General features: G+C 46.8%; 1 protein-coding gene across 2 annotated transcripts; it reads right to left on the bottom strand.

Annotated features, from left to right (window-relative positions):
* Positions 1-15324: 15324 nt before the first annotated feature.
* On the bottom strand, positions 15325-24598 carry MIS18A (MIS18 kinetochore protein A). 2 transcript variants are annotated; one of them, XM_077807265.1, is made up of 6 exons: positions 24352-24598; positions 24182-24248; positions 23327-23449; positions 17085-17178; positions 16252-16341; positions 15325-15787 (listed from the first exon to the last, which is right to left on the bottom strand). In XM_077807265.1, exons 1-5 carry the CDS (start codon positions 24566-24568, stop codon positions 16264-16266), a joined length of 579 nt encoding a protein of 192 aa, XP_077663391.1. In that variant the 5' UTR covers positions 24569-24598; the 3' UTR covers positions 15325-15787; positions 16252-16263. The 2 variants fall into 2 exon arrangements, with proteins under 2 accessions (XP_077663391.1, XP_077663390.1); XM_077807264.1 differs by having other exon boundaries at positions 15325-16341.
* Positions 24599-25139: the final 541 nt, after the last annotated feature.

Raw genomic sequence — 25139 nt, 5'->3', positions numbered from 1 at the left:
GATTAACCTGAAATCATTTTGAGATCCAGTTGAGATTTTTTGAACTAGAAATACAGATTTTAAAAAGGAATTTTTTTTTTCCTTTGGAAAGCAGCTGAAACTGAAAGCTGAAACTGTGGCCAAGCAGAGACAAAAGGGGATTATCTTTGTGAATTGCAGGGTTCCTTTGCCTGGAGGCAGGGTACTTAACTCCTGCAGGGAAATTCACAGTCTTCCAACCCAGAGTTTTTTTTTCTTTTCTTCCTAAAAGTAAATAGGGGGTGTGTGTTCTACCCATTTGCTTTTTCTTTGGGCTGGGTAAGCAGGTTTCCAAGTAGTTGGAGGTTTTTTGCTTTAATTTGGGCCCAGAGCAGAGACAAGGGAATTGTCTTTTTCTGTAGGCTGACAATCACTATCAGAGAATAGATATTCTATTCCAGCACAGCAAAATTTTACAGCCAAGTTTTGTTTGTTTATTTCTAAATCTCGGGTGTAAAGTCAGTTAAAAACAGAGAGGTTAGAATGACCAAATCCTCAGCTCGACTACAGCTGGAATTAGCCAAATTTCAGGCTGAGGAAAAACAAAGGGAACATGAAAGACAGATAGAACTCATGCGGCTGGAGAAGGAGGCACAGGAGGCTGCCCACAAGAGGGAAATGGAGGCAAGGAAGCATGTGGAGGAGGAGAAGGAAAAAGAGAGGAAGCATGTGGAGGAGGTGGAGAGGATAAAGGCCCAGCAGAATATACCAACAAACCCTAGCAATCCTTCTCCAGGTACCACTTCCCATCCCAGAAAGTTCCCCACCTACAAGGCAGGTGATGATACTGAGGCCTTCTTAGAAAACTTCGAAAGGGCCTGCCTTGGGTACAACATCTCTACTGACCAATACATGGTAGAGCTGAGGCCGCAGCTCAGTGGACCCTTAGCTGAGGTGGCAGCTGAAATGCCTAAAGAACACATGAACAAGTATGAACTGTTTAAATCCAAGGCGAGAGTCAGAATGGGGATAACACCCGAGCAGTCTCATTGGAGGTTCAGAGCCCTAAGGTGGAAACCAGACATGTCATTTACCCGACATGCCTACCACATTGTGAAACATTGGGATGCCTGGATATCAGGAGCAAGTGTTGAATCTCCAGTAAATTTGCCCTTCCTAATGCAAATGGAACAATTCTTAGAGGGTGTTCCTGAGGAAATAGAAAGATACATCCTAGATGGGAAACCCAAAACTGTAATCGAGGCAGGAGAGATTGGAGCCAGATGGGTGGAGGTGGCAGAGAAGAAGAAAACTGGTCGCAGTTGGAGCGGAGACCAGAAGGGACCACCCCAGACCACACCCTATTACCGGGGGCCGCCCAAGGCCCCACCTACCTCCCAAAGAACCCTCCAGACCCCTTATCGTCCTGCCACCCCGTTCTCCAGCAACCCTCCTCGCCCCAGTGACACGTCAGCTGGACGATGTTTTAAGTGTAACGAGCTGGGGCATGTAAAGGCCAACTGCCCCAAGAACCCCAACAGATTACAGTTCATTGCACTGGAATCACACCAGAGGTCCACAGGCCCAGATACCTCCCAGATACCCTTGGAGCGGAGGGAAACTGTGAGTGTGGGCGGGAAGAAGGTCACCGCATGGAGGGACACCGGAGCACAAGTGTCAGCTATCCATGCTTCCTTAGTGGACCCCAATTTAATCAACCCAGAGATCCAAGTGACGATTCAACCCTTCAAGTCCAACTCTTTCAATTTGCCTACAGCCAAGTTGCCTGTCCAGTACAAGGGCTGGTCAGGAATGTGGACTTTTGCAGTCTATGATGATTATCCCATCCCCATGCTGTTGGGGGAAGACTTGGCCAATCATGTGAAGCAGGCCAAGAGGGTGGGAACGGTCACCCGCAGCCAGGCTAAACAAGCCGTGAGGCCTAGCTCTGTTCCGGAAACTTCTATCAGGACCCGGTCAGAGGTGATGGACCTGGACCCCAGGCCAATGTCTGCAACAGCAGTAGTGGATCCAGTCCCAGAGACCCAGACGGAACCAGTCCCAGAACCGGAACCAGCTGAACAACCAACACCAGACCCCGTGTCAGCACTGAATCCAGTACTTGCAACCTCAACACCAGAGGGCCCCACCGAACCTGAACTGGCAGCAGCCGATAACCCTACACAAGAGGCTCAGCCGGAGCCTGAATCCCAACATAGTGCACCAGTGGAGAGCGGTTCACAGTCAACAGAAACAGCTCCATCCCTTATATCGCTTCCAGAGGGACCAAGCCTAGGTCCACAATCCAATGAGGAACTGATGTCCCCAGCATCAAGGGAACAGTTCCAGACCGAACAGGAAGCAGATGAAAGCCTCCAGAGAGCTTGGACGGCGGCACGGAGCAACCCATCGCCTCTCAGCTCTTCTAATCGATCCAGGTTTGTTGTAGAAAGAGGACTTTTATACAAGGAAACTCTTTCTGGTGGACACCAGGAAGACTGGCATCCTCAGAGACAGTTGGTAGTTCCAACTAAATACCGGGCCAAGCTCTTGAGCTTAGCCCATGATCACCCTAGTGGCCATGCTGGGGTGAACAGGACCAAAGACCGTTTGGGGGGATCATTCCACTGGGAGGGAATGGGCAAGGATGTTTCTACCTATGTCCAGTCTTGTGAGGTGTGCCAAAGAGTGGGAAAACCCCAAGACCAGGTCAAAGCCCCTCTCCAGCCACTCCCCATCATTGAAGTTCCATTTCAGCGAGTAGCTGTGGATATTCTGGGTCCTTTTCCGAAAAAGACATCCAGAGGAAAGCAGTACATACTGACTTTCATGGATTTTGCCACCCGATGGCCGGAAGCAGTAGCTCTAAGCAACACCAGGGCTAAAAGTGTGTGCCAGGCACTAGCAGACATTTTTGCCAGGGTAGGTTGGCCCTCCGACATCCTCACAGATGCAGGGACTAATTTCCTGGCAGGAACTATGAAAAACCTTTGGGAAGCTCATGGGGTAAATCACTTGGTTGCCACTCCTTACCACCATCAAACAAATGGCATGGTGGAGAAGTTTAATGGAAATTTGGGGGCCATGATACGTAAATTCGTAAATGAGCACTCCAATGATTGGGACCTAGTGTTGCAGCAGTTGCTCTTTGCCTACAGAGCTGTACCACACCCCAGTTTAGGGTTTTCCCCATTTGAACTTGTATATGGCCGTGAGGTTAAGGGGCCATTGCAGTTGGTGAAGCAGCAATGGGAGGGATTTACACCTTCTCCAGGAACTAACGTTCTGGACTTTGTAACCAACCTACAAAACACCCTTCGAACCTCTTTAGCCCTTGCTAGAGAAAACTTACAAGATGCTCAAAAAGAGCAAAAAGCCTGGTATGATAAACATGCCAGAGAGCGTTCCTTCAAAGTAGGAGACCAGGTCATGGTCTTAAAGGCGCTCCAGGCCCATAAAATGGAAGCATCGTGGGAAGGGCCATTCATGGTCCAGGAGCGCCTGGGAGCTGTTAATTATCTCATAGCATTCCCCACCTCCAACCGAAAGCCTAAGGTGTACCATATTAATTCTCTAAAGCCCTTTTATTCCAGAGAATTAAAGGTTTGTCAGTTTACAGCCCAGGGAGGAGACGACGCTGAGTGGCCTGAAGGTGTCTACTACGAAGGGAAAAGTGCTGGTGGTGTGGAAGAGGTGAACCTCTCCATGACCCTTGGGCGTATGCAGCGACAGCAGATCCAGGAGCTGTGCACTAGCTACACGCCAATGTTCTCAGCCACCCCAGGACTGACTGAACGGGCATACCACTCCATTGACACAGGTAATGCTCACCCAATTAGGGTCCAACCTTACCGGGTGTGTCCTCAAGCTAAAACTGCTATAGAACGGGAGATCCAGGATATGTTACAGATGGGTGTAATCCGCCCCTCTGAAAGTGCATGGGCATCTCCAGTGGTTCTAGTTCCCAAACCAGATGGGGAAATACGTTTTTGCGTGGACTACCGTAAGCTAAATGCTGTAACTCGCCCAGACAACTATCCAATGCCACGCACAGATGAACTATTAGAGAAACTGGGACGGGCCCAGTTCATCTCTACCTTGGACTTAACCAAGGGGTACTGGCAGGTACCGCTAGATGAATCTGCCAAGGAAAGGTCAGCCTTCATCACACATCTCGGGCTGTATGAATTTAATGTACTCCCTTTCGGACTGCGAAATGCACCCGCCACTTTCCAAAGACTTGTAGATGGTCTCCTAGCGGGATTAGGAGAATATGCAGTCGCCTACCTTGACGATGTGGCCATATTTTCGGATTCCTGGGCAGACCACCTGGAACATCTACAAAAAGTCCTTGAGTGCATAAGGGAGGCAGGACTAACTGTTAAGGCTAAGAAGTGTCAAATAGGCCTAAACAGAGTGACTTACCTTGGACACCAGGTGGGTCAAGGAACTGTCAGCCCCCTACAGGCCAAAGTGGATGCTATCCAAAAGTGGCCTGTCCCAAAGTCAAAGAAACAGGTTCAATCCTTCTTAGGCTTGGCCGGTTATTACAGATGATTTGTACCGCACTACAGCCAAATCGCTGCCCCACTGACAGACCTAACCAAAAAGAAACAGCCAAATGCTGTTCAGTGGACCGGAAAGTGTCAGAAGGCCTTTAACAAGCTTAAAGCGACACTCATGTCTGACCCTGTACTAAGGGCCCCAGACTTTGACAAACCGTTCCTAGTAACCACAGATGCATCTGAGCGTGGTGTGGGAGCAGTTTTAATGCAGAAAGGACCTGATCAAGAATTCCACCCTGTAGTGTTTCTCAGCAAAAAACTGTCTGAGAGGGAAAGCAACTGGTCAGTCACTGAAAAAGAATGTTACGCCATTGTCTACGCTCTGGAAAAGCTACGCCCATATGTTTGGGGACGGCGTTTCCACCTGTAAACCGACCATGCTGCACTGAAGTGGCTTCACACCGTCAAGGAAACTAACAAAAAACTTCTTCGGTGGAGTTTAGCTCTCCAAGGTTTTGATTTCGACATCCAACACATCTCAGGAGGTTCTAACAAAGTGGCTGATGCACTCTCCCGTGAAAGTTTCCCAGAATCAACTGGTTAAAATCGTCCTTGAGATGTGGAAAATATTGTTAGTCTTTATGTACTTGGTAGTATATTTAGAGATGCATGTGTCTTATTAACTCTGTTTTCCTAGAGCTCCAGGAAGAAATCCCAGCCAGTGTTTCACCCTAGCTGAGATTTGGGGGGCGTGTCATAAATATAAAGGGAAGGGTAAACCCCTTTGAAATCCCTCCTGGCCAGGGGAAAGCTCCTCTCACCTGTAAAGGGTTAAGAAGCTAAAGGTAACCTCGCTGGCACCTGACCAAAATGACCAATGAGGAGACAAGATACTTTCAAAAGCTGGGAGGAGGGAGAGAAACAAAGGGTCTGTGTCTGTCTGTATGCTGGTCTTGGCCGGGGATAGACCAGGAATGGAGTCTTAGAACTTTTAGTAAGTAATCTAGCTAGGTATGTGTTAGATTATGATTTCTTTAAATGGCTGAGAAAAGAATTGTGCTGAATAGAGTAACTATTTCTGTCTGTGTATCTTTTTTGTAACTTAAGGTTTTGCCTAGAGGGGTTCTCTATGTTTGAATCTAATTACCCTGTAAGATATCTACCATCCTGATTTTACAGGGGGGATTTCTTTATTTCTATTTACTTCTATTTTCTATTAAAAGTCTTCTTGTAAAAACTGAATGCTTTTTCATTGTTCTCAGATCCAAGGGTTTGGGTCTGTGGTCACCTATGCAAATTGGTGAGGCTTTTTATCCAACATTTCCCAGAAAAGGGGGGGTGCAAGTGTTGGGAGGATTGTTCATTGTTCTTAAGATCCAAGGGTCTGGGTCTGTAGTCACCTAGGCAAATTGGTGAGGCTTTTTACCAAACCTTGTCCAGGAAGTGGGGTGCAGGGTTTTGGGAAGTATTTTGGGGGGAAAGACGCGTCCAAACAGCTCTTCCCCAGTAACCAGTATTAGTTTGGTGGTGGTAGCGGCCAGTCCAAGGACAACGGGCGGGGGGAATATTTTGTACCTTGGGGAAGTTTTTGACCTAAGCTGGTAAAGATAAGCTTAGGAGGTTTTTCATGCAGGTCCCCACATCTGTACCCTAGAGTTCAGAGTGGGGGAGGAACCTTGACATCCTCTATTAACAAATTTTTGTTCCCCATATAGGTACTTTTGAACTGTGATCAAGTCTCTCTCTTAACTGTCTCTTTCACAGGTGACACGTTGGGAGGAATGGAGGGTCAAGTGCCCCACCCCGCTCCGGATTGGCCTGCCAGGGTTGGGGCGGGACAGGGGCTCTGTCCTTCTCTCCCTGCTCCTCTCCCTGCATGTTTGTCACTCTCCCTGGCAGTTGGGCAGGGACAGGGCAGAACCACTTCTGCCTGAGAGAGCCTGGCTGGGAGGCAGCGGAGGCCTGCTCCCTGCTCGGACTTGGCTGCAGGGGAGAGGGGCCAAGCATGACAGAGGAGAGAGCACTCTGGCTTGCTTGGCCCCTGTCCCTGCCAGCAGGACCCAGGTGGGGTGCAGCCTGCTGCTGCACCAGCTGCCGGGGACAGGGGCTGAGTGAGCCAGAAATATGCTGGGGGGAGGGAGAAGGGAGAGACGGGGCTCCAGCTCGATCCGCCCCTGTCCCTGGCAGCTGGGGCAGCAGCAGGCAGCTCTCCGCCCAGGACCTGCTGCCGGGGACAAGCAAGCTGGAGCCCCTCCTCCATCCCCTGGCATACTTGGCCCCTGCCCCCTGCAGCCAAGCCTGGGCAGGTAGCAGGCTGCCACTGCCTGCCTCCCTGACAGGCTCTCTCAGGCAGAAGCTGTTACATCTCAAGGGCCCCCCCCTCAGGGGGTCCCCTGGGGGAGGCAAATCAGCACTGTATATTGCATTGCAAGGCAATTTGGGAAGGGGCAAAGGTGGGAGTGGAAGATTTTTTTGCAGGCTGTGAGAGGCCAAAGGGGGAAGGAGAAAGAGAGCAGAGAACGGGTTAACTCAACACTGTAGCTAGCAAGCTCAGTCCAACGATAAAACGCTGGCCTCAGTCCAAGGTCACGGTGCTAAACAAAAAGTCTGAAGCTGTGTTTATTTCTTACCCAGCCACAGCCAGCCATAAAAAAAAAAGTACACTGAACCAGGGCTGCAGAAATAAAAAACACTGGCGAAACAATGAGCAGGGGGAGCAGAGCTTCGCGTCCCTGGAGCTGTTGTGTTTTGGGAAAGCGGAGAAGACCACAAAAAGCCGGTTTGAACTGGCGCAAAGAGCACCAGGAACAGAGGTCGTGAAATGGAACACCCCCAAAGAAGCCCAGGACTTAAAACCCTCCTAAGAGCTGGAGCAATTCGGAGATCAACAGCGGACCCTGGACGACCTGTGTGCGCAGGACAGAACTCCTGTCCACCTTTCCCCCTCTTCTTCTTATGTTACACCCAGGCCTGGCCAGCTTCGGGTAGTGAGATATGCACATCAGTTGGCAGCCCCAGGGGGGTTTCTGTGATCTAACCCGTCACACTGATGATCTCTTCAGTATGAATTTTTCCAATTGTTTCATTTTATTTTATCTTTCTCATTTCTTCTCAGCTATAGAATTTATTCTCCTGTGATTCTGTTTTTCTCTTAAATCTGTTGGCTGAGATTTTCAAAGGAACATAAAACCTTGTCTACATGGGGAAATTTACTGGCATAGCTATTGCGGTATAAGCTATTATGCAGTAGCTACAGTATTCCAGAATAGCTCCCCATGTGGACATTCTATTGCAGAATAAAAGTCACTATTATTCAAGAATAACTACTCCACTTTCAGAGTAGCAGCTGTTGGTCTGTATTGGCAAAAAGAAAAGGAGTACTTGTGGCACCTTAAAGACTAACAAATTTATTTGAGCACAAGCTTTCGTGAGCTACAGCTCAATGTATCCAATGAAGTGAGCTGTAGCTCACGAAAGCTTATGCTCAAATAAATTTATTAGTCTCTAAGGTGCCACAAGTACTCCTTTTCTTTTTACTCCAGTTTTTGAGCTAATTCAGCAATAACTGCATCAGTCATTTTCCCTGTGTAGACAAGGCTTTAGGGCAGAGGTCCCCAAACTGTGGAGTGCGCCCCCCAAGGGGGAGCATGGAGGAACATTCGGGGGGCGGGCGGGAGAAAGACAGCAGGGCCCAGGCCAGCGGGGGCAAAGAGGGTGTGCCACTCAGACCTGCTCCGTTCCCAGGCCTGCTCCGGCCCTGCTTCCAGCCACAGCCCCAGCTCCATTCCTGGTCCCAGGCCCAAACCTGCCCCTGCCTTGGCCCTCTTACCACTATCTGTGTCTCCCACCCACGCCCTGGAGCTCTGGGCCCACTCCTGGCCTGGCTTTGAGGGGGGGTGCGGACAGAGGTAAGGGGGGCACACACAACCCTGAAAAGTTTGGGGACCACTACTGTAGGGCGTTACTTGCTCAACTCTTATTGGAATTCAAAAGGATTTAGGTGCCTACCTCCTTTACACGTCTTTCAGAATTCCAGCCTGTATTTTCTCCTATTGTTCCCACAGTGTTTTTCCCCTCTTGTTCTTCTCTTTTCGTATACCGTTTACTAATTTCCTTTCCTTTCCTTTATGCTGCTTTGTCCCCTCTGTTCTGGCAAACTTCTTGCAGTGCAGGCCTTTCCCTTTCACGACAGGCTATATAAGTCTTGTTAGAAAAACAATGCCCACCCCTTGGGACCCTCTAGGCTAATGTCACCAAGGGTTCAGTGAAACTGCTGGGCATCAGTGGGAATTTTTTCTCCAAACTTCCTTAGTGTAAATGCAGCCTTAGAGGTGCCCCTTTTTTCATCCCAATTTTCACCTCGCCCCTCTTTTTTCCTACTCTCTCTGGGTGTAGCCCTAGCCCCACAGAAGTCAGTGGGAGTTGTGCCATTGACTTCAAGGGGGCCAGGATTCACCCTGCCTCTTTTCTTATTTTATTCCTCTCCTGTCCCCTCAATTTATTTCCTTGAACCCAGGATTCCTGCCCTCCCCTTAATCTTGGCATCAACAGTTACACTGGTAGGGCCACTACTATTGCTGGCTCCTGGAGGTCTATTCTGGGGCATCTCCACTACCTGCTAATTCTAGAGCTCTTATTGCACAACCAGCTGTGACTGTGTTCTTTCTGATCCTATTCACATCAGAACACATATCCACGAATGCTTGTTACTTGCTTGTATCCAGCTCAATCTCTTTCTTGCTGTTAATATGCTGAAAAAGGTCTATTCCAGACAGGAGAGTTTACATCTAATGTTGAGAAGGTCAACTTTTAAATCTTTCATGCCTGAAGCCAAGAGCTAAAACTATTTCAATTATTAGCCAAGAACCACTTTTTTGGGTACTGCCTATTTTGGACAGACCTTCAAAGGGTAGGTTATGAGGCTGTAGCAAAAATAACTTTGGCAGTTTAAAAAACAATGAGTTTGACAGTGAGGTCAATGTGAAGGAGCCCCATTAGGGTGACCCTGAAATTTTTATGCGAACAAAAAGATTCAGCCCTAATTGTGTGTTCCATGACAATTAATTATGACCCCAGCTACATCACAGTCAAAGCTACCAGCTGTTGCTACTATTCTTCAGGATATTTAGCTATACTTGGCAGATAGTTTGAATTTGTCCTAATGCCTTTTGAAGCGAGATTCATACAGGCACTTAGGTCAAAGTACAACATGGGCTACAGGAAGGTTAATCATTCATTTTAAAAACACTGCTCCAATGGTTACCTTGACTTTGTCTACACTAGTGTTTTTCTAAAAATTTCTTCATGGTGGTAGGCCAATTAGACAGCTTAGCCAGAGCCATCCTCCAGACCTTCTCTGCACAGAAGTAAATACCATGGTGGTTAATATGCCAGCAGGCACTCCATACTAATTCTCCTATTGGCACACCACCATTGGAGTCGTAATGGGGGCAGGGTAATAGTGAGAATTAAAAAAACCAACCAACCAACCAGAGCTTTAAAGATACCAACACTGCAGTCAACACTTGGGGAATAGTGGCAGCTAATCGAATAAGGAACAAATCAGGAAGGCAATGATAGGACAAACCTGAGAACCTCAGAGTAAAATAGCATTTGCTATGGATCTGAGCAAATCAGTATTTCTTTACCACAAAACTGCTGCTCCAAAATTTGTTAAAGTATGGTGATAAGAAAATGTTCAAGATCTGCTTCAGGAATCATCTGCTTGGTAATTGCACTTTTTATTGAAATACAAATTCGCCATTCTATTCCCCACCCTCCTCCAAGGTGTTTAGACTAGAGCATCAACCTCATCTAAGTTAATGTATGCTTCTCTTTCTTGTGTAAGCGCATTAAGGACTTTTAAGCAGGTGATATCATGCTACGCATCTGTCACTATTTCCTAGTGAATATTCAAAGCTCTATTTATTCAAAAACAATGAAGATGTATAATCTACCCTTACTTATCTTCTTTATGCAGTTAACATCATTGGTATAGTTTGGGGAGAAAGTGTGTGGGAGGTGTTCCCCCCTGTCCCCCGACAGGGCTAACCTTATGGGTGGGTGCTGTGGTCAGGGAGGCGAGGCTCAGTGCACTTATCTTAATGCACCAGGACAGGCTCCTGCCAGGAGCCCACCTGACCCCCAACTTCCTCCTCTTTTCCCCCCAGCAGCTTGGGGTGCTGCCTGTTGGGTGGCACTTAGAGCTTTCCAGGAGGGAGGCAGGAGGAGTGGGGAAGCCACGTGCTTAGGGGAGGAGGCAGGGATTTGGGGAAGGGAGGGGGGCAGAGTTGAGGTGGGAACTTTGGGGAAGGGGCGGGAAAGGGCCAGGGCCAGGGCCAGAGTCAGAGGGGGGGTGGCTTTTGTATCTTTGTATGAAAAGGTATCAGCGATGTGGCCCTCAGGCCAATGTACCAGTCCTCATGTGGCCCTCGTGGTGATTTGAGTTTGAGATCACTGGTTTAAAGACTTCAAGTTACAGAGAACTCACCATTTACGGTAGTTTAAACTTGCAAGTGACCTGTACCCCATGCTGCAAAGGAAGGGAAAAGACTCCCGTGGTCTCAGCTAATCTGACCGGGGGAAAACTCCTACCCAACTCCACATATGGCAATCAGTTAGACCAGGGGTTCTCAAACTGGGGGTTGGAACTCCTCAGGGACTCATGAGATTATTACATGGTGGGGGGTCGTGAGCTGTCAGCCTCAAACCCAAACCCCACTTTGCCTCCAGCCTTTATAATAGTGTTGAATATATTAAAATATGTTTTTAATTTATAAGGGGGAGTCGCACTCAGAGGCTTGCTATGTGAAAGGGGTCACCAATACAAAAGTTTGAGAACCACTGAGTTAGATGCTGAACACATGGGCAAGAAATGAGGCTAGGGGAAGCTCTTGACCAGAGGTATAGTGTGACTTCTATATTTGGGAGGGCAGCTCCAGCCAGGCCAATGGGGCCATGTGTGGGGTTCAAATTTGGTGCCTGTCTGAGGCTTGCAGTGCTGGGCCTGCTGTGGAGTCATCGCTGGCCTACAGAGCCAGGCGCCTGTCCCAAAGTTTGTTGGGATCTTGCACAGGGACCCTGAGGGCTCAGCCTCTGTTCCCTTTTGGTCATGTGGGTGCAACTTGCTAGGCCAAGACAGGCGGGAATGGAATTGTGTGTGTGTGTCTAATGCATGTGCATGTATTTGTGTGTCCCTGTGGGAACAAGAAATGCAAAAGGTGATCGAGGGGCTGACCCAGCGACATGTGTCTAAGTATCTGTACACACAGACACGACACATCTTGGACATGCTGAAGCCAGTTCCTGGGGCTTGCTGGCTTTCTCCTCCGTGGCTGGAGTGGCAGGTGCTCCCATGTCTGTGATGGGCTGTGCATTACTTGGGGCTGCCGGGGGACAGGCTGGTTTAGCCGGGGAGCCCCTGCTGTTGCTGTCCACTGTGGCTATAAACCTCAAGTTTAGGCTTGCAATTAGACAAAGGTTTCTAACCATCAGAGGAGTGAAGTTCTGGAACAGCCTTCCAAGGGGGGGGGGCAAAAAAAATCTAACTGGCTTCAAAACTGAGCTTGAAGTTTTTGAAGGGGATGGTATGATGGCAAGTGGCCTATCTGCGACTGCCTCTAGCAAGAATCCCCTACTGCTGGAGATGGGACACTAGATGGGGAGTGCTCTCAGTTACTACAGAGAACTCTTTCCCAGGTAACTGCCCGGTGGGTCTTGCCCATGTGTTTGGCATCTAACTCAGTGGTTCTCAAACTTTCATACTGATGACCCCTTTCACATAGCAAGCCTCTGAGTGCGACCGCTCCTTATAAATTAAAAACATATTTTAATATATTCAACACTATTATAAAGCTTGGAGGCAAAGTGGGGTTTGGGTTTGAGGCTGACAGCTCATGATGCCCCCATGTAATAATCTCATGAGTCCCTGAGGAGTTCCAACCCCCAGTTTGAGAACCCCTGGTCTAACTGATTGCCATATGTGGAGTTGGGTAGGAATTTTCCCCCTGCTCAGATTAGCTGAGACCACGGGAGTCTTTTCCCTTCCTTTGCAGCATGGGGTACAGGTCACTTGCAGGTTTGAACTACTGTAAATGGTGAGTTCTCTGTAACTTGAAGTCTTTAAACCAGTGATCTCAAACTCAAATCACCACGAGGGCCACATGAGGACTAGTACATTGGCCTGAGGGCCACATCACTGATACCTTAAGTGTCTATTATTGATTACTACTTTTATCACTTTTCCTCCCCAGAATATATCATTCACTACCTGTATTCCAGACCAGATCACTTTCTGAGACTGAGATCTCAATATGTAATCCTTAGATCCTGTAAAGAAGTTTTTCTATTGACATATCTGTTTAGATGCATATACTCAAGATGAACTACAAAATAAAACATGCCTAAGCTGAATCACGGCTCTGTCAACTGTACACTATTTTCTGGGCTGATCAAGGATAAATGACAATCATAGAAATGTAAGTCTGGAAGGACCTCAGGAGATCATCAAGTCCAGCCCACTGGAGAGACAGGACCAAGTATACCTAGGCCATCCCTGACATGTTCTCATGAGCACATAGGACAAGTGCAAGAAATTTAGAGTAGTAAATTTTGAATATGACCCACTTCATAAAGCTGAGCTTACTGTTTATCCTGAGTTCAGGGAGAGAAACTGAGGAGGCAGGAGAGAACTAAAACAATGCAGGAACAATTGCCCAACACACATACTGCCTATCAAGCAATGAGCAATACCATAACTTCAGAGAGACAACATAGCATGGTTCACAGTATACTGAAAGTGATAGCTGTAAGTTTTAAATAGAGACATACGTGGATCTTAACTCACAACTACAATGTTTAAGATTTTGAGTGTTCATATGTACTAAAACAGTTGTTTTACACCTAAACAGAAAAATGTCTTTAGTCATTACCTTTAACCTGGCTGTTGCATTGACTACTAATTAACTGAAGATGGAGTTACTAGTTGATCACCGATAAAATATGTAATTTCAACTACAGGGGATAGTATACATACACATCCATATGCAAGTCTGAATCTAGGCTGTTAGTTGTACACTTCAGCAGAACAGCAGCTGGCAACACTGACTGACTGGAAAACGCTACCTCAATAAAGTCTGATTAAGTTAGTGGGTCTAGATCTCTTGCTTTTTGAGTCTGTGCTCATTCTTCTGACCTTAGTATCTATGAATCTAGGTGAAATTCTCTAGCCTTTTGGGTTCCTTTTGAGGACACTTTACAGAAGTGTCCCTCACCAAAACAAAAACTGGCTAAACTTCTGAAGGCCTTACATTCAACTTGTGGCATTTCTTCTGTCTGTATATAATGTGATAAACCTTGAATGGCCAAATCTGGTTAATTCCAACATTTTAGGGAATGTACTAGTCTAAGCATCAATGGCTGGAATCTTGATGATTTGGGGGGGGGTCAGAAAACCTGTAGAAAAATGGGGGACACCTGAAGCTCCTGCTATCTATTTAGCACACCTATAGCTTCAAGCACCTCTGCAACTGTCTATAGATCAAACTGACTGATGGCACCCATTAATGCCTTCCAGCATAACAATACTCCATCTCACCTCTGCTCATCCTCTCAATAATTAAGTTTGTGAGGGTGTCACCATACTAATCTCCCACATAAATAATTGTGGGGAGGGCATAGGGAGAAAATGCTGGTCCCCGTTATATGGGGAATAAGTACACAGAACCCTTGGCAGGAGGACAACCGGAGGGTGGTACACAGGGCATTTGTGGGGTGGAATTGAGGAATGCAAGGAGCCCCTGGTGTATAATAAACTCAGCCTACAGAAGCTAAAAAGTGTGTAGCCCCCTCACAAGCAGCTGGTATGTCCATCATTAAGAGGCATTGCTGCCTTGCATGAAGGGCAATTTTTGAAGTCTAGAGATTTGTGAAGTCTCACAGGCAAAGAGAAAAAGTCTTCTTAAAAGTAGAAAGCAAACACTTGAAATATCAAAAGCTAGCAGTTAGTTAATCATTAACATTAGGTATTTAGGTTTAAAACTATTTAGAATACAATGAATAGACCAGAGAGAGAGAGAAACACTCATACACTGCAAGTTCTGACTCATAACCACTGGCAGTGAGAAGGAACTGAGGGGCAGTTGGGGTGGCCCAGCTTTTTATGCCATTAGGTAGGAGGGAAAAAGACACTCAGGCCACGCTGGCCTGAAGAATCCAGAGTGCATTGGGCACATGCCCTCCAACAGTGTAACAAACAGAAAAGCAGTTGAAGCAGCATCTAAAAGATTATCTGATCACAAGACACAAAGTTCAACTTCAGTAAAATAACACTGAGGAGGGACAAAAATAATCACTATGGGGCCATGACAGTTAATAACTCAAGAAGAGTATTTAAAAGGGTAAGGGAAAAATAAAACTGTTGTGATCAGAAGAAAAAAATCTTACATGGCTAATGCTGAAGGAAAATAAATTTCACTCGAGTCTGGAGAAGTTGTACAGCAATTCCTACTAGGAAATAATTTCAGTGAAGCAGTTAATTTGAGTTGTACATTACACAATGCAGCCACAAATTAGTTATAGCCTAATTATAATCTATATACTCAATTTATCAGAGAGCCTTTTGCAGATAAAATGGTGTTCGTTTATTTGAAAGAGAAACAGAAAAATAGAGATAAACAGCATGATTTGCTTTCACTGATTGGTTATGAATAGAGTGTGTCGCTGCCTGCTGACAAATCTGTGTTAACTACCACAGCTTAGGTTATACTTGAAACAAAAATGTTGTAGTTTGACAATTTGCACAAAGTTTCAAGGGACAGAAAGTGCATCTAGTCTTGAAGTAAGAAAGCCAGCAAATCATTGATCTAGTTTCTTTATTTTTATTAGAAATGTATTTACAAGACTTTAAACATTTTACATTGATTGTCCAAGTATCTGTTTCATAAACAAATTTATAAACTAATTCTAAGTTTTGCAAGATATTAGAACACAACCCTTTAAATAAAAATCAAACAATTACAAAACTGATATCAGAACCAGTTAACACTCAGACTAGAGCACTTAACTATATGTACTGAGTTTAGCTTATATTTAAGCATACATTTTAAACTTGTTCTTCATCTCAAACAAGGTTGAAGGGCTATTCACAATATTTTTTTAAGCTCCACAATAACTGCATTTTTCCCCCAAGATGTTCTATGCAAAGTTGTTTTGTTTTTAAAGTCTCCAGTAAAGAAAGTTAATAAATTCTGGCCAGCCCAAGGCTAGAATGCAGAACCTGCTACATTTAAATCCTACTGCTCAATGCCTCAATGGTCAAGGGAAGGCTGTAAAAATAAAACAAAATGATGAACAATTCAATCATCATTTAAGAAAGTTCAGGGTTAGCTTGTTACTTTAGTTTTAGAAAATTTAATAGATGTCAGTTCAGCAGACAATTCTGGATGACTCTCTCAGATACTGGCAAAAGTCCTACCCAAATTATACCATGATACGAGTCATGCCAGCTGAAATCCAAACAGCACTAGTCTGCTTCAGGAGAATCTATTTAACTACCCTTTTAGGTAGAAGTTGCCCAGAGCATGGGCCGGGAGACAGGAAAAAAAACCCATACATAAAGGTAGCATGGATGTCAGCAGAAGGGAATATTTCAATTTCACATACATCATCCCACAAGTCAGTGATGCAGTTTTTGCGCTATTCACTGGAAGGCTTTTGCAGCACTCCAACAGATTCTGGAGATTATAAAAGCAAGCTTTCCATGAAGTGTTCCCACTAATAAGCTACATACATGAAGTTTCTTTCAGCTGTTATGACGTAATGCAAAACTTGATTCAACTACAGACAGTCTTGCCTCCAGTGCTTTCAGTATAGTTTCTGCCTGTTAAATAAATTGGAAAAAATAGTTTCCCAGAAATATGAATTTACAAGACAAAACAAATCAACACCATAATGCTAGCTCAATGATAGCTACATAACTAGTATTGACCACAGGAGATCCATTACATTTCTGTTTTCAATCTTTACTCACCATCCTCTCTAAAAGTAAGAGGATACATAATGTTTGGAGCTTCAGTTACTTCTGACAACTACTATAGCAACGTAGCCACCACAACTATCCTAGAGTTATCTGACACTTGGCTGAAAGTTTCACTGTGTTCATCTTTTGTAACACAAGTTTAGCTTCTCTCAGAAGTTTTGTTCATGTGTTCTCTTCAGTACTGTCCTGGCTGCAAGATTATGGAATGATAGGAGCCCAGACTACAGGCTCAAAAGAAGGCATTTCCATAGTTAAAAATATTTTGTATTTCTGTTGTGTAACACTGGAAAAATATTTCAAGTACAATTATTTTACGCTATGGCTTCAAACCAAGCTGGTCAGAAATCCAAAAATGCATCAGTGAAAAGTTTTTTGTTTGTAAAAACTGTATCTAGAGGGAAATTCTCAACTACATACACACAATAGGCTATAGTTAACTGTCTAAAAATGAAACATGATAATATGCATAAAAATTAAGATCACTCTGGCTGAACTCATAGGTGATTAAGTGGGATTATTATTGATTTGGCTGTAAATCTTTCTCAACTGTAGTTAACCCTGAATTACTTAAAATGAAATCTTACCCTTTCTATTGCCTCTTCTAAGCCAGCTCGACTTTCAAGAGTTAAAGGTTCATCATCAGTTACAGCTTGTTTTTCTGACGATCCTAGGATGTAACTAATATAGTAGAGTTACAGTTCACATGATTGTCAGTCATAATGCAAAACAAGGAAGCCAACTTAAAGGACCATTTAGCAATAAAAGTAGCTCTCTATGACAGTGACAGAGTGAAGTGCTGCACTGATCAAAAAAACTCATGCTATTAATCACAGAGTAAAATATTGATTTTTTTAAAATAAAAACAGAATTAAGTCATATACTGGTTTATTTTAACTAAAAAATGTAAAATGTTTAATTATGACTACTTAAAATCATAGAATATCAGGGTTGGAAGAGTCATCTAGTCCAACCCCCTGCTCAAAGCAGGGCCAATCCCCAATTTTTGCCCCAGATCCCTAAATGGCCCCTTCAAGGATTGAACTCACAAACCTGGGTTTAGCAGGGCAATGCTCAAACCACTGAGCTATCTCTCCCTCCCTCCCTGCCTTAACTTATGTTAAGGCCTCAACTTACTATGATCTATTAAAGTAATAGTAAGCTGTGAAGTTCTAAAGAATTTCAAACCACTGAACTAGTGGAAGTCACTGGATAAGTATATTGGAACAGGTTTCAGAGTAGCAGCCGTATTAGTCTGTAGCCGCAAAAAGAACAGGAGTTCTTGTGGCACCTTAGAGAGACTAACAAATTGGTGCCACAAGTACTCCTGTTCTTTATATTGGAACAGTCTGCTGAAGTGCTAAACCACCTTTAACAGCTGTAGCCTCTTCTGCAGGTGCAGAGAACATTTTCTTCATTTCAGTTTATCAATCTAATTCAGTTCAATGACTGACTCGTTCAAAGTTAAGAAACTAGTTGGGAGTTGGAAAAAAAACCCAAAAAACACAAGGACACTGTTTCCTCTTCCAACCTATGAATAAAAAACTAGGTATAAGAGAATGAGAAAATGGCTACTAACCTTTCTGTAACTGCTGTTCTTCGAGATGCATTGCACGTGTCATTCCCATGTAGGTACATGCGCACCCTGAGTACAATTGCTTGAAATTTCTCCCCTACTGGTATCAGGTCAGCTCTAGTGCCCTCTGGTACTGCATGCACAGGGCACTGGTATAAAGGGCACTGCCTACCTCGCTCCCTTTCAGGTTCTTCTTGATGACCGCCTCCAAAGAGGGGACAGAGGATGGGTCTTGCAATGGGCATGTGCAACATCTTGAAAAACAACTTACGGAAAGTTAAGTAACTGTTTTTTCTTCTTTGCATGCTTGCACATGTCCATTCCCACATAGGTGACTCAAAAGCAGTTATACAGGAGGCGGATTTGGTGTTTAAGGACAGGCTGACTGCAGAACTGCCTGGCCAAAGCCAGCATCCTCTGTAGCCTGTTGAATAATGGCATAGTGCATCATTACTGCATGACTGGACGACCAGGTCGCTGCCGTGCAGATGACCTAAATCAGAACTTGCACTAGGAAAGCCACGGAGGCAGCTTGGGATCTTGTAGAGTGAGCTATAAGGATAGCCGGGGGCGGGATGTCTGTGAGCTTGTAAAATTCCTGGATACACAAGGTAATCCACGAAGAAAGTCTCTGTGCAGGGATGGAGAGACCTTTCTTTCTTTCTGCTATCATTATGAATAGTTGAGAAGACATGCGGAACGGCTTGCTCCTTTACACATAGAAAGCTAAGACCCTCCAGGCGTCCAGCGAGTAGAGACGCTGTTCTTCTCTATTTGCATGCAGTTTAGGGTAGAATACCAGCGATTGTCTCACAGTTCCACTGTAGTCAAGCAACTTTTGGAAGGAACAACTGGTGTGGCCACAGCTGTACCTTGTCCTTAACAATGAATGTGTATGGGGACTCCAGTATGAGGGCCCAGATCTCCACAACTCTTCTGGCCAAAGTGATGGCCACCAGGAAGGCCAGTTTCCAGGAAAGGTGTAACAATGAGCATGATGCTAATAGTTCAAACAGGGGCCCAGTGAGCTTTGATAGGATGAGGCTCAAGCCCCAGGCAGGATGGGATCTCTGGAGCAGGCCTTGATTAACCGGTTGTAGAGATATAGAAAGACGTTGACTCCCCCCCCCCACCCCACCCCATTTTTTTTAAAAAGCTGCTACCACTGCCACACATTTGGTGAAGACTCATTAGCCAACAGGCCTCATGGGAGCACGGGAACTGGTAATAGGCTTGATTCGCTACAAAACTTAGGAAGCATCTGTGGCAGTGGAAGATTGAAATGTGGAAGTAAGTGTTCTTTAGATCGAGGACGGCATATCAGTCCCCTGGATCCAGCGAGGGGATGATGGAGGCCAAGGAGACCATGCAGAACATTAAGTTCTTGAGGTACTAGTCTAAAATGTGTCTGAGCCCACCTGTGGCTCTGGGATTAGGAAGTAATGGAGTAAGACCCCTTCCTTCTCATGTGAGCCTGAACCTCTGCTAGGGCTCCCATGCAAAGGAGGGACTGGACTTCCTGTTGCAACAGATGCTCATGAGAAGAGTCCCTGAAGAGGGACGGAATGGAGGGGAAGATAGAAATTGGATGGTGTAACCCAGTTCTATTGTTAAGGACCCAGCGGTCCAACGTGAGCTCAGTCCAGGCATCCGAGAAGTAGGAAAGGCGGTTGGAAAATAAGGGGGGGGTAGCTGGATCCGATGCAGGGGGGATAGCAGTGCCAACCTGGAACATCTCCTCAAAAGAGATCCCGAGTGCCTGGGTCCAGGTTGAATGAGGCCTGCTGACAAAGACAGGGGAGGAGGTCTGAGTCTAAACACCATATTTTTCCTCCTACGTTGGCCCTGCGTAGGAGGCTGACAGAAGTAGCAGCCTGTCTTGTAGCCTGTACTGCTTTCTCGACCCTGCTGGCATGTAAAGTCCCAAGGACGTCAAGGTTGCTTTTGAGTCCTTGAGGCTGTGCAGCCTGTGATCCATTTGCTCCAAAAAGACTGATGTTCCCTCAAATGGGAGGTCCTGAATCGTTTCTTTCACCTTTTTAGGTAGCCCTGAGGACTGCAACCACGAACTGCTCTGCATTGTCACCACAGTAGCCATTGATCTGGCTGCAGAATCAGCAGCATGCAGAAAGGTACGAGCCAGTTTTCCCTTCCTTGACAAGGGAGGAAAACGCCTGCATGGAGTCCTGTGGGAAAAGGTCCTTGAGTTTAATCATGGACTCCCACATATTAAAATCGTAGCAACCCAGCAAGGCTTGCTGGTTCGCTATGCAAAGCTGAAGACACCCTGTGGAATATGCTTTCCATTCAAACAAGTCCAGTTTCTTTGGTTCCCTTGCTTTAGGCATAGGAGCAGTCTTTCCCTGGTGGTCCTTCTTATTGGCAGTCACAACCACCAGGGATCCCATTGAGGGTGAGAAAAAAGGGAATTCAGACCTCTTGTCCAGTGCAAAATACTTGTGCTCTGTGCACTTCGCTGTCAGAGGCAGAGAGGCAGGGGTTTGCCACAGTGCCTTGATCAGTTTCATGATGGCATCATGTAGAGGTAGGGCCATCCTAGAGGGTCCCACTGGTGATAAGATGTCCAGCAGTCTATGGGCAACCTCCTCGACCACCTCTACTTGGACACTAAAGTTGGAGGCTACCCGCTTTCACAAGGAGTACGAGGATTTGTTGTTGTCTTGTGAATGGGAGGCCCCTGGTGTCACTAATGCCTTGTCTGGAGAGGTGCAGGACGACTGCATAGCCTCCGTAGTTTCCTCAGTGTCCGCCAAGGCCCAGTGGGCTTCCTCCCAAGGCTCGGTACCGGAGTCTCCCTGAACGATGCCGGGGGTGCTCTCACCTCCGAAACAATGGAGTATGAGTGCCTTGAGGGGGTGCCATGAGGAAGGAAAATCCTCAAGGGTTCCAAAAGGGCTACTGTATCGTCATGGCCCTATGGCCATGCTCCTGGTGGTACTGTGGAACATGGGACCGTGGTATAGTACTAAAAGCCCAGAGAGCCGCAATGTCAACTATGTCACAGAGGGGAATAGGATCTGACCTTCAAGCCTGACCAAGGCTCTGAGCTGTAGTATGGAGACCAGAGCAATGTCGTGCTGCTTGAAGCCAGAGACAGTCGAGGAGGCAATCTTGTGGCTGATAACAGGGGCTTCCGCCTAGACAGTGGTCACAGCACCAGGTGAGATTCAGGGGGTGGCTCCCTGCCTCTTTGTGGAACTGGTGGTACAGAGTCTTGATCCTCCGGGGATCCCAGTACCAGAAGGGTGAGATGGTCCCTGGCTGCTGTGAACGCCTCAGGAGTTGACGGCACCGCAAACTGGCTAGTATGTTGTCTGCTCCTTTGTAGGTGTCAGAGCAGCATCGGACTTGCCAACACCTGATGCTGTGGTGCCAGGGGAGACAAGCAGTCCAGAGCGGATCTTGCTCTCTCCCTGCCTCCCTTCGATTTTGACACCGGAGACCTGGTCTTCTCTTGGTGCTTGCGGTATTTCTTCTTAGGCACAGGGGGAGGGCAATAGGTGCCAAGAGTCCCAGGTCAATGGAGAAATGTTCCACGCTGAAGCTGAGGTGCTTGGTGCTGGGTCCAAGCGCAGCCCCGAAGCCAGTCTTTAAGGCTGCATCTATGAGGACCTTCAGTTGGGCCACTTGGTCCTTCTTGGCCTGCGGACTGAAGCGTTTGCAGATTTGGCAGCGGTCTTTCCTATGAACTGCCCAAAGGCACTTGAGACAGCTCTAAGTGCAGGGCTTGAAACCTGGGATGCCCCGACACTAGCAAGGCAGACAATCCTGCAAGTTAAGTCCGGACGCATCCGAGCTATCTAAAACTGTAACAACTATTTACACTAAAAGCGGCACGAAAGGCAATTTTCTCCTATTGGTTTAAGAGCAATGAAGAATTCCAGCCAACCGTCACAGGCAGTAAGAAGGAACAGAAGGGAAATGGGGTTGGCAGGGCCCTTTATACCAACATCATGTGCGCGCAGCACCAGAGTGGTCTACACCCAACTCGATCGATACTGCTAGGGGGAAAATTTCCAGCAACAGTACTCGGGGAAAACTCACACACCTATGTGGGAATGGACACGTATAAGCACTCAAAGAAGAACTGCTGGTTCTAAACTCATGAAGAACATGGTGACCAGAACAAATCAGTTCAATTCACTAACTAAAGCTAGTACTTTCTTTGTTTACTAGGTTAGTTGTAAATGCAAAACTCTTAATAAAAATTTCTTATGTATCCAGCACATTTAAGGTAGTTTTATTTAACTAAAAGAATTCAAAAAATCTATTTTGTGCATCTTAACTGAATTTCCACAGAAATAATGCTTAAATCACAAGTAAAAAATGAACTCTCAATAAATTTATATTCAGCTATAACTGGTTAAACATATAGATAGCGTATTCTCCTAGTTAGCAAAATGCACAAAATTTAGCATAAAGGCTATATTTAGTTGCAAATCAACCTGTTTTAATGGTTAGCAACCAATGAGAATGAACCGTGCCTTAGGAAAAGAATTAAAAGTACAAATGCAAAACAAGATTAAGAGAGATTTAAAATCAGTCCACACTGTTAAACAACAACTTAATCCAGGATTTAGATACTGAAGAATGTTTTAAATCAACTATTTACCACAATGAAAAACGTGTTTCAAATATTGTAACTATGTCAGCACCTGAACTTCTGGCTTTAAGCATAAGGCCAATGCATCAGCACACCTACATTTCACCACCACATTGTCATCCTGCTCACTTTGTCCTTGAGGTTAAATGGAACAAATTTTACTTAAGATCGATCTGAATCCATTCGCACTTAGTGACCAGTCACTGTGGTATCTATGTGCAGTGTCTCTGGAATGAGATTGGAAGTAGAGGTACCTTCTGGCTTTTGTGTTGGGTACCTAGTGTAATTTTATGCACTTGTGAGTTGTATTATATAAAAGAACATCCAAGATATGTAAATATCAGGTCTTAGGCAATATTATACTGTACATGGAATGTTTTCACAACTTAAGTGCTGTGATATAGGAGACATTAACAGAAAACACTGCACTTGAACAAAAGGAATTTAGAGAAGTAATCCATAACCTTCTCCAAATACCCACCCCCATCCTCACCCTAACACAAGTTTTGCACAGTTATCTGATTGCTAAAAGTGTTAGTAATGATCCCAAACTATTTGTCTCAATCTAAAAGGCAAAAACCAATTAGCATATTTATCTGATAACTTGGACCTTTAGGTCTCATCCTTACCTTTCAATAGAGTCAACATTGAAGCAAAATAAGTCTCGCTTGTAGTCAAGATGTTTTGGGGTGCATCTGTAGATGTTCCCAAGGGTCATTGAACAGCCAGAGCAGAACAAAGTTTCAATCATACTGTAAGCAAATATGTAACCACTTCTTTAGAAAACATTTAAATTGATTCTAATTCATTCACTCCCAGTCTTAGACTAGATTCATATATATCTTTGTTTCATTTGTATTCCAAATATACAACCTTTGAACCCTAACCATGATTTTAGCAAGGAACATTCCTCATCTCTATAGCAGAGCACATTAGACTACCCTAGATAAGACTGACTTCTAAACGGGTGGTCTGGTTTAGGTTATTCCTAACTCCCTGCCTCCCTCCCAAGCAGTATCTAGGTTTCATGCCATATTCGGCAAGATCCTTTGCACTTACCCTATGTGGGTTTTTACAGGCGAGTTTGCCTGTTAATCAGCTGAGATTTGTTGGGCCTTTTTGATTATGAACTAACTGAACAAAATTTTTTCCACTTTTGTTCCCGGGTTAAGATGCTTTGCAGCGGGCAATTTTGAAGTCACCGAGCCATAAACCCTTCGGATTGGGAGAGTCTCTTCAGCAGCGAGGCCAACGCCGCACCTTTACCGGCGGTTTCGAAACCAGCCCTCAGCGGACCCCGGGGCGGGTCGGGGCGGGGGGTTCCGCTTGGCGCCGGCTTAAGCGGCGCCCGTGCAGGCTGACCCGCCCGAGGGATCAGGCGGGGGCCGGGGCGGGGCTGCTCTGGGCGTACCCCAGCCCTGACTCGGGGGTGCCCGTCTCCCTGGGCGCCCCCGGCTGCCGGAGCCCGCCCCGCGGTCACTCACCATCCGCACTCGCCGGGCCGGCTGGAGAGTTTCTGCTCCTTCTCCACCGAGACGTTGGGGGAGGCGCCTGCAACAGACAGACGGGGACCAACCGTCACTAACGGCCACCGGAACAGGCTCGGGCAGCGGCGGGGCAGGGGTTGGAGCCGGGCACGCTCCGGGGGACTCACTGCGCAGCAGGACGCAGCCGGTCTCCTCGTCGTTGGCCACCCAGCCCAGCGTGTCCCCCACAGGCCGCTTGCAGCCGGCGCACAGGAACACCATGGGCAGCTCCTCCGGCTCCTCCAGGCCCCCCGCCGCCGCCGGCCCCTGGCTGCTCTCCGCCTCCAGCAACGACAGGGACGCGTTCAGCCCCGCGCCCGGCGGCACGTACTGCGCGCCCGCCATCCCCCGCCTTCAAACCGCCCGCTCGCTCCCAGCGCCGGAACCGGAAGCGACGCGCACGCGCGGAGCCCTGCCCCGGGCAAAGCCCCACCCTCCCGCGAAGGGAGGGGACAAAGAGGAAGCCCCGCCCCCTTTTCCTGTCTCCGAAGGGCGGGGACGGAGAAGAGCCCCGCCCTTTCCCGGCTCCAGCGCGTGGTGTGGGGGCGGGGCTGCCGCGGCGCGTGTCTGCTCCGCCGCCGCTGTGCCCCGGGCGGGAGTAACAGCGCGCCCCCTGGCAGCGGCCAGTCTCTGCAGTGCGGGGCGCGGGGAGGCTGCAGGGGGTGCCCAGCACGGATTGCCCGGCCAGGGCTGCTGCTCGCCTCCCGCACGTGCTTCCAGTCTGGTCGGGGCGCTGGCGGTGGCTCTCCCGAGTCCCACCCCGTGTGGGCGCAGCGCCGGGGGCTGGCTGGGGCGGCAGGCCTTACCTTTCCCACCCTCACGTCTGCCACCGGGGGAGGGGGTCTGCATCTTCTCTGTGGGACTTGGCAATTGAAACCCCGAGCGCAGCCAGTGGGAAAGCTGTGGGCGCGGTAGC

This window comes from Eretmochelys imbricata, chromosome 1, assembly GCF_965152235.1.
Source record: "Eretmochelys imbricata isolate rEreImb1 chromosome 1, rEreImb1.hap1, whole genome shotgun sequence".
Classification (NCBI taxonomy): domain Eukaryota; kingdom Metazoa; phylum Chordata; order Testudines; family Cheloniidae; genus Eretmochelys; species Eretmochelys imbricata.
This window is presented reverse-complemented; position numbering and strand designations above follow the sequence as displayed.

Coding starts and splice junctions, on each gene's coding strand:
- MIS18A (XM_077807264.1), bottom strand. CDS start 24,568: ATGGCGGGCGCGCAGTACGTGCCGCCGGGCGCGGGGCTGAACGCGTCC. Junction 23,450..24,181: donor CGGCCCGGCGAGTGCGGATG/GTGAGTGACCGC, acceptor ATTTGCTTACAG/TATGATTGAAACTTTGTTCT. Junction 17,179..23,326: donor AATGTTGACTCTATTGAAAG/GTAAGGATGAGA, acceptor CTACTATATTAG/TTACATCCTAGGATCGTCAG.